The 9,255-nt window shown below is 50.5% G+C and overlaps 1 protein-coding gene across 6 annotated transcripts; it reads left to right on the forward strand.

Moving 5' to 3' along the window:
* The first annotated feature begins 1,603 nt into the window (after positions 1 to 1,603).
* On the forward strand, positions 1,604 to 9,043 carry si:ch73-71d17.2 (RPA-related protein RADX). 6 transcript variants are annotated; one of them, XM_078936853.1, is made up of 19 exons: positions 1,604 to 1,828; positions 2,336 to 2,435; positions 2,512 to 2,689; positions 2,759 to 2,871; positions 2,949 to 3,065; positions 3,130 to 3,284; positions 4,294 to 4,450; positions 4,520 to 4,628; positions 4,698 to 4,789; positions 4,862 to 4,987; positions 5,055 to 5,150; positions 5,228 to 5,401; positions 5,610 to 5,734; positions 7,031 to 7,224; positions 7,298 to 7,345; positions 7,411 to 7,451; positions 7,528 to 7,782; positions 8,659 to 8,805; positions 8,875 to 9,043. In XM_078936853.1, the coding sequence occupies exons 1-19, from the start codon at positions 1,748 to 1,750 to the stop codon at positions 8,997 to 8,999; spliced, it is 2,433 nt and encodes an 810-aa protein (XP_078792979.1). In that variant the 5' UTR covers positions 1,604 to 1,747; the 3' UTR covers positions 9,000 to 9,043. The 6 variants fall into 6 exon arrangements, with proteins under 6 accessions (XP_078792979.1, XP_023821820.1, XP_078792980.1 ...); XM_023966052.2 differs by having other exon boundaries at positions 1,606 to 1,828; positions 2,943 to 3,065; XM_078936854.1 differs by having other exon boundaries at positions 1,700 to 1,856; positions 2,943 to 3,065.
* Positions 9,044 to 9,255: the final 212 nt, after the last annotated feature.

A 9,255-nucleotide genomic window follows, 5' to 3' on the forward strand; every position in this document is an offset into this window, starting at 1 on the left:
GCGGTAGGGTGGTTGACCCATGATCATAAGATTGCAGGTTCAATTCCTGCCTTGCACGCCCATGTGTCGAAGTGTCCTTGGGCAAGACACTGAACCCCCACCTTGCCTCTGGTAGGCGGGCGCCTGTGTTTGGCAGCGGAGCAACCACCAGTGAGTGAATGTGTGTGTGACTGTAAAGCGCTGTGTCCTTGTAGGAAGAAAGGTGCTATATAAGTATACGCCCTTTACCATCTTCACTGGTGTCCATGGATTACATGATCAGAAACTTGTGCGTTTACTTTGTCTGTTCTTTTTCTCCAAGCAGAAACTCTTTCTTTTGATGATGCAGCCGTGTTACTTTATTGATGGACGTATAATCTTCATACGCCGTCATTAAAATCTCAAACTCCGTCTCACTAAAGTATTGCGCTCTCTTTTTTTCTCCACACGTTTCCATGGTGACTCCTTAAATCAGTGATCCATTGAGAATGTCTTTATGTACCTGCTGTGCACGTGCATTAACCCAGGGTTACCAAGTGGAGCGTAATTACTCTAACTCATATCCGGTCTTTTGGAACCAACATACCCAGAGTAAACAAGTTCAGGAGGATTTCAGCCAGAGTTCAGGGTTAAAGTCAGGGGAGTTTAAACATGCTTCCTGGATTACCCCCCAGCAGGAGATCATTAGAAATTCACCTCTGAGTTGTGGGCGGGGCTGTTGGTGCAGAAGAAAGCCTGTGCTTATTACCCATTATCCCTTTGTTTACATTCTCTCCCTCACACCCCCAACCTGACGTTAGCGCTGTAACAGAAACAGCATCAACATCAGATCCAACCACCCGTCCAGTTCTGATCCAGATTCCAGCTCAGACCAGGAAATCACGGATCTGTTGGTCTGCAGGTGGATGATTAGGGGCGGAGCTTGGAGACTTTGGACCGCCCACTGTAGCTACTACGTCACTACGGCTCACAACAATTTAAATAAAGAAATATTCAGAGATGTAACTTAATTTTCTCTACATATGTCCTCCATCTGCTGAAATGAGCTTCCTCCATGGGGGGCTGGGTGCTCCCCTAGAGATAGGGGAGGAGCTAAGTCAGCCGCGGAGTAGAACCTCTGCTCGTCCACATCCAGAGGAGCCAGTTGAGGTGGCTCGGCCATCTGGTCCGGATGCCTTTTGGACGCCTCCCTGGAGAGGTGTTCAGCATGTCCCACTGGGGGGAGGCCCCAGGGAAGACCCAGGACACGCTGGAGAGACTACGTCTGTCAGCTGGCCTGGGAACGCCTCTGGGCCCCCCAGAGGAGCTGGAGGAGGTGGGCGGGACGGGGACCCCGTCCCGTCCAGAACTTATTTTAAATGTTATAATTATTCTGGGTAGATTCTGTTTACACAAATGTTGATCCCGTGAAATTAATCCATATTTTTCACATTTCATAAAGAAATTTTCTTTAATTATTCATCCAATAACTTCATAGACTTGCAGTGAAACTACCATATGTAATATACAGCTTATTAAGTTATCAAAATGAGAATTATAACGCCGCTTTTACATTTAAGTTTTTATTTTTGTGTTATTTTAAGTTATTTTACTTAATGTTATTATTGTTGTTTACTTGTTTCTGTTCCGGTTCTAATTGTAATTTGATAAACATTTTATACAAAAGCCACAAAGAATGAAAACATCAAGTTTGTCTCCAATAAAAAAATAAAACTGACTCAGTTTCCCACAATGCACCGCACTGTTGTCTTCTGGCCCATCATCCAACATGGCAGCCGACGGTTGCGTCTTCCACAGAATCCTGTCCCGGTCCCGGTCCAGCTCCGGGTCCGGTTCCGGTCCGAGCCAGGTCAGAGATGTTAGTCCGGAAACGAGCCGTGAGTGTTAGTGACGCAGGTTCTGCGGGGTTCTGAGGAGTCCAGCGGGGTTCTGCCGCGGCGCGGGCTTACGCGCACGCGCCCCCGCTCGCGCCGTTCAGAACCTGGATCTGTTTAAAGACTTGGACTTTCTGGTCAGTGTTCTTAGCGGTACTGATCAGGGTCAGGTTTTTACGCCCATCCTGTCCTCAGCAGACCGGTTCTGGTCCGTATCCCGGTCCAGTTTAGGGCTGAGGTGACTGTGCGGGTTCTTCTCAGGTCTCCTTCATGATGTGGTTCTGCAGCTCATGCGTAGTCACGCCCGCTGTGTTTGGCAGAAAGAGTTCCGCCGGAAGCGCTGCTCAGCGCGCGTGCCTAGATCTGGAGGAACATCTGCGTTCCTGCAGGAACCTGGGCTTGTCTCGGTTCTGGTCCTGAAGGACTCCCCGGTCCCGTTTCCCGGGCTCCGTCCTCACTTCGCCCTTCTTCTTGTCTCGCAGGCTGCAGTGCTCTGCAGGGAGCAGCTGCTGGTTCTGCAGCTCAGGCGCTACGTTCGAGACCAGGGGTCCACCGTCTACTTCCCCCAGAGCGTCCTCAGCGGTGAGGGCGGGGCAGCGGGAGATCATTATGGGATGTCTGCAGCCTTCTCATGTGTGGATCTATGGCTGTTCTGCAGGAGATGACCTGTACGACGTGACCCTGACGGACGGGGACTGCAGGCTGCGGGTCACTCTGGACCCGGGTCTGAACCAGCAGGTGGAGAGGCGGGTTCTGCGGGCGGGATCCACACTTGGTCAGGCCTCCTTCAGCCCCACGTTCAGCGATCAGGTCCCAGGATGCCCCCGTGAAGTCAGGTGAGTGAGGACGGGTGAAACTTGTGGCTGTGATGTCATCAGGCTGATTGTAGCCCCGCCCTCTCACAGCTATAGGCTCGTTAACATGGTGGTCCGAGATGAGGAGGAGGATGGTGAAGATGCAGGATTTGGGAGGCTGGACTTGGACTCTCTGCCCTGGTTTGGATCATCAGAACTAGCAGGTGAGGTAGGATGATGACATCACAGCATCAACTTTACCAGGTGAGGTGTTTTTCACGGGCTGAACCTGCAGGTCCAGAAGTTCCTCTGAGAGCTAGCAGGAGCGTCTTCCTCCCTCTGTGGAACAACGTGGACTACAGTGGCGATGCATGGAGAGAGGCTCCGCCCCCTGAGGAGAGTGATGAAGAGGAGGAAGGTAGAGTGGATCATTTCTGAACGTGTGTCTGGAGGTGATGAAGAGTGATCACTTTTGTAAACAGGACTCCGCCCGGCTGTGTCCGTGTCCAAACTGCGGGACTGCTTCCTGTCTGGCCGAAGGGGCAGGGCCAGAGGTCAGCTGATCGTACGCATCATGAACAAGTCGCAGCTCATGTATTTTGGAAGAGCAGACGAGAACTGTGAGTGTCCTTATAAGGTCAGTGGAAGGGGAGGAGACTAACTAAAGTGGGGGTGACAAGCGGGAAAAAAACCTGAAAAGAAATCATCTTTTGATTAGTTAGCATAATAGCTGTGTTGGCGTATTAGCTTTGTTAGCATTATAGCTGTGTTAGCGTATTAGCTTTGTTAGTATATTAGCTTTGCTAGTGTATTAGCTTTGTTAGCTTATTAGCTGTGTTAGCATATTAGCTTTGTTAGCGTATTAGCTGTGTTAGCATATTAGCTTTGTTAGCTTATTAGCTGTCTTAGCATATTAGCTTTGTTAGCTTATTAGCTGTGTTAGCATATTAGCTTTGTTAGCTTATTAGCTGTCTTAGCATATTAGCTTTGTTAGCATATTAGCTTTGTTAGCATATTAGCTTTGTTAGTATATTAGCTTTGGTAGTCTATTAGCTTTGTTAGCGTATTAGCTGTGTTAGCATATTAGCTTTGTTAGCTTATTAGCTGTCTTAGCATATTAGCTTTGTTAGCTTATTAGCTGTGTTAGCATATTAGCTTTGTTAGCTTATTAGCTGTGTTACCATATTAGCTTTGTTAGCTTATTAGCGGTGTTAGTATATTAACTTTGCTAGCGTATTACCTTTGCTGGCTTATTAGCTGTGTTAGCATATTAGCTTTGTTAGTATATTAGCTTTGCTAGCGTATTACCTTTGTTGGCTTATTAGCTGTGTTAGCATATTAGCTTTGTTAGTATATTAGCTTTGCTAGCGTATTAGCTTTGTTAGCTTATTAGCTGTGTTACCATATTAGCTTTGTTAGCTTATTAGCTGTGTTAGCAAATTAGCTTTGTTAGGTTATTAGCGGTGTTAGCGTATCCACTTCTTTTGCATATTTGCGGCTGTGATGTTTTGAAACAATATTTATTGTGTTTGTTGTGTAGTCTGTGTTTTTGTTTACAAATAATCCTGTTTACTTGATTTGCTTTGTCAGAATAAAAGCCTTGATCCCAGACTAACCCCCCTTGTGTGTTGGTTTTGTGTGTCCAGGCGGTTCTGGAGGTGTGCGACCGCACAGGCAGTACATGTGTGGTGCTGTGGAACAGCATGTGCGTCAGCTGGTACCGGTGTCTCAAGCCCGGTGACATCATCAGCCTGAGGCAGTACCGGGTCAAGCAGCGGTACCTGGGGGAGGCGGGCGACATCGGTGCGTTTCATGCGGTGGCATATCCCCCGGTTCTGGTTCAGTTTGACCCGATCCGTCGTGTTCCCGCAGAGATCAGCGTGAACAGCAGGAACCCGGCGGCACACCTGTCCCTCCTCTCAGAATCTCGGGTCTCGCCGGAGTACACCCCCCCTGAGCCCTCGTACACATTCTGCCACAGGTAAGGCTTAGCTCACCTTAGTCACCTGTAGGTTCTGGTACCAGCTCAGCCTCTGGACTCTCTGGCCAGTCAGGAGCTTCTGGACCGCCCTCATGGCACCACCTGTGATGTCATAGGCCTGCTGATGTTTGCGGGGCGATCTGAGCGAGTCAGGAGTAGAGGTGGGCGTTACCGTGGTGACGGGTGTCAGGTGAGTCACCCATAAATTCCTAAAGTGAACTTTTATATTTCAGACGGCAAAGGGGCAGAACTTTTGGAGTACCGCTGGCTCCAGTTAGAGGACGACAGCGGCACTCAGCCAATCACGGTGAAGCTGTTCTCCACATCGCAGCCGGAGGCGCACCGGAGGCTCCACCCACGTGAGGCGGCGTTTGTGATCAATCACAGCTGGTCGGGGCTTCTGGTACTGATCCGGTGTCTCTGCAGTGTCTGTGGTCGTCTGCACCCGACTGAGGCTGATCCGGTCGGATCAAAGCAGTTTCTATCTGACCAACACCACTTTCACGCAGGTCTACTGCACAGGTAACACCTACCTGGTGCCCCGCGCCCCCCGGGGGCCGAAACGAGTCTGACCCTGTCTCCTCATTGGCTGTTGGCAGGACTGGACCAGCACTCCCAGATGAGCTACCGGAAGCTGCCGCGGGTCCAACTCTTCCTGCAGTGGCTCCGGAGCCAGGATGACGGACAGGTGCTGAGCAGGGCTCTGATTGGAGGCTTCTTCATCCACCCGCCCCTTCCCGTCTCCCTGGAAACCTTCATGAAGGAGAGGAAAGGTCAGCTGACTTCACTTCCTGTTGGATGAGGTTCAGGATCCGTTGGAGTTACATTCACGGTTGAAAAGTTACGATGTGGTGTTTGGGCGTCGCCGGCGACGTCTCCGGTGTTAAAGGGTTAAACTCTTGACTGATTAGAAAACAGATTTTATTTTGAAAAGATGAAGATTTCTCTCTGAGTAGGAGCTTCCTGTTTATCTCCAAACAGGTGAGCTGAGTTTCCTGCGAGGGGCGGAGCTTCAGAGAGAGCTGCAGAGTCTCTGTTTCCGGGAGCGCCGCTCCTTCTTTGTCCAGGCAACTGTTACCATGGTGACCTACAGCCTCAGAGGGGCGGTGAGGACCAGCATACATGGAAACCATGACAACCACACAGCTGTTCTGAGCTCCTAAGGAGAACATCGTTTCCATCCATAGAGGCCTTTCTGAGCATGCTCAGTCGGACCCCTCGGCCTGCTGTTGTGGCTAACCTCCAATGAAATCTGATGTTGGTGTTTCCAGAGAAAAACTGCAGATGGTGTCACAGCAGTTTGGTTTTTCCTTTGTTACATTCTAAAAGTTAAAAAGCATCAAACTGAAACCGATTCAAAAATGGGTTAGAGGTCGGTGATAAGTTGAGTCTGAAATGAAGGTGAAACCTGGAAGATCAGAGTCTTCAGCTGTTCCAGCGGTTCCTCCATCCTGAACATCTGCTGCAGATGTTCTGTAAAACCTTTGGACTGAAGCAGGAGGCGGTTCTCGCCAAAGAGACCTGTCTAGTTTGACTGAAGGGTTTCAGACGCTCAGCATGAAGGTTCCTCTGACCACAGACCGCTCTGTGCTCCTGGGTTGCTGGTTCAGATCCCAGCTGTGATCCTGTGGGCCTCAGGGAACGGCGTGTTCATGCGGGGCCGTCAGTCACATGATCCGTCCATTTCACTTGCTGAAGGCGGGAAACCAGACCACCAGGGTGGGTCGGGGTTTTCCCCACGGACACTACAACCCATGAGCAAACAGAAACAAACCCTCAACCTTCTTTTCAGGGTCTACCTGGTTCCACGCCAGGAGTTCCTCAGGGATTTATTTGAGGTTTTTGACGTTTAACTTTCAAAGTAAAAGCCCAGTTCTACTGTTTGTTTTTGCTGATGGTGCAGGCCGTGTCATGTGACCAGTCATGTGACCAGTCATGTGACCATTCATGTGATCAGTCATGTGACCAGTCATGTGATCAGTCATGTGATCAGTCATGTGACCAGTCATGTGATCAGTCATGTGACCAGTCATTTGACCATTCATGTGATCGGTCATGTGATCAGTCATGTGACCATTCATGTGACCAGTCATGTGACCAGTCATGTGACCATTCATGTGACCATTCATGTGACCAGTCCTGTGACCATTCATGTGATCGGTCATGTGATCAGTCATGTGACCATTCATGTGACCATTCATGTGATCGGTCATGTGACCAGTCATGTGACCATTCATGTGATCAGTCATGTGACCAGTCATGTGATCAGTCATGTGACCAGTCATTTGACCATTCATGTGATCGGTCATGTGATCAGTCATGTGACCAGTCATGTGACCATTCATGTGACCATTCATGTGATCAGTCATGTGACCACCAGCCCTCCTTCCTGTCTCCTTCAGGAGGACCGCTGTATGTTCTGGATGGAAAGATCTTCATCCTCCTCTTCGTCTCCTCAGCTCCCCCTCTCCTCCTCCCCCCTCCTCTATCTCTCCCCCACCCCCCCTTCCGTCAGGCGCTCCCCCTCCTCCCCCTCTTCCTCTGCTCGCTCCTCAGTTGTCGGTCTGTCCACGCCGCATCGGAATGGCGGTTCACGGTGAGGCATTTAACCTTACGCTGGCCTCTGTGGGCGGGGCCTGTGAGCTGATGCCGTCTGCTCATCCCAACAGGAAGTGGAGTAAGAGGAAGCTGATGCTGGCAGAGACGCCGAAGAAAAGGTTGGTTCTTTGTGAGGATTGGTGGTTCTGGGATGTTCTGAAAACTGCAGGTTCTGTGTCTCCAGGCTGCCGTGGGCCACCCCAGAACCAGAACACAACACGACGGGTAAGAGACCCTCAATGCAGGACCAAACACCCAGCATGCTTTGCTGCGGTCCTCACAGTGTGGCCTCCTCCTGCAGTGATCCTGTTCCAGGCGTCCATGGAGTTCCTGGAGAACCCTGAAGAGGAAGAGGAGCAGCAGGAGGAAGACGTCTCCTCCTTCACCACCGCCCCCCTCCCACCTGCATTCCAGCCTGTCGCCATGGAGACACTTCCCATGCGCTTTGACCACGCCCACAGGGAGGAGCAGGCAGCTGTAGTCACCATGGAGGGCGGGGCTACAGCCAGAATGTTTAACTCCGCCCCCGAGGACTACTACACCCTCAAACTCAGAGGTTGGCAAGTTTTTCTCAGTATGGAAGCCCAGAAGGGTCAACAGTGGCTCAGGTGGTTGAGCGGGTCGTCCAATGACCGAATGGTTGGCGGTTTGATCCCCGCTCCCCCCAGCCAACTGTCAGTGTCCTTGGGCCAGACACTTCACCCTCCTTGCCTCCAGTGTGGCTCCACTGGTGTGTGAATGCGCATGAATGATCCCGGTGATGGTCAGAGGGGCTGTAGGCGGGAACTGGCAGCCACGCCTCTGTCAGTCTGCCCCAGGGCAGCTGTGGCTACAACAGTAGCTACCATCACCAAGAATGAATGAGGAGAGAATGAATAATGGACACAATGGAAGAACTTTGAGTGACTGGAAAAGCGCAGATAAATACAATCCATTATTATTATTATTATTATTAAAAACCAGCAAATGTTTCTGTGATGAACCTCAATAATCTGAAAGACCTGAGCGGACTGTCGTGATGTTTGAATCCGGGTCAGGAACCAGAAGCGGTTCAGTGCAGCCCAGATCTAATGTATTTTAAAATCTGGCAGTCGGTTCTGTTTTTGTCTTTCTGATCAAACTGAACAGAAACTAGGACTGGAAGTTCTGACTGCGTGCAGGTCCGACTGGACCTGGATTGTTCTGTACTGACTGTTCTGACTGAATGGAGGTCCAACTGGACCTGGATTGTACTGTAGTGAAGGTTTCTGGGTTCTGGACCTTAAACCAGACCGATCTTAACGTCGTGATTAGACGTTTTGCCTGTTTCAATAAATTTAGTGTCAGTGGTTCTGGTTGGACCTGGAGGTTTGAACCAGACTCCTGGACCCGAGCGTTGAACAGTTCTTCTAGAAACCCGGTCGGCCTGATTCTCTCCTCTCTGCCTCCTTAGTTCTGTCAGACGGCCTCCAGGTCGACGCCGTCTTCCTTCCTCACTCCTCTTCCTCCTCGGTCTCCTCCCTCCGAGGTCACTCCAACACCTGGACCTCCATCTTGTCCCACGGAGCCTTCTCGTCCCACGGGCCCCCTCCATCACCGGGTCAGTACCTCGCCTGGTGTCTGTTTGACCACTGAAGCATCATCGTTGACTCGCTCTCTTTCCTCTCAGCTGATCTCATCGCCACGGCAGACAAGTTGACCAATCAGAGGCTAGTTTGTGTCTTGGAGGCGTGTCATCTGGGCGGAGCCAGGACTGAGCTGGTTCTGACCCGAGCTTTCCACCTGACTGACTGAAAATATCCGACCAATAAATTATTTCCATGTTTGTATGTTCCCCACTGATGTCTCCATGTTTGTAGTTTTCTGAGTGGACTACAAACGTCCTGCTGCAGGTCGGTTCTGTGGTTCTGGTTATCCAGGCAGGAACCAGACTTCAGGTCTGTTATGGTTCAGGCTGAGAGCAGCTGGAGATCCTGACCCGGTTCTAAGAACGGTTCTGTAAGGAGTAGAACCTTCTGGTTAGCATCTGCAGGAGTTCCGGACCGTTCTC

The sequence above is a fragment of the Oryzias latipes genome, chromosome 18 (assembly GCF_053564925.1).
Source record: "Oryzias latipes strain Hd-rR chromosome 18, Olatipes_Hd-rR_3.1".
NCBI classification, from domain to species: Eukaryota; Metazoa; Chordata; class Actinopteri; order Beloniformes; family Adrianichthyidae; genus Oryzias; species Oryzias latipes.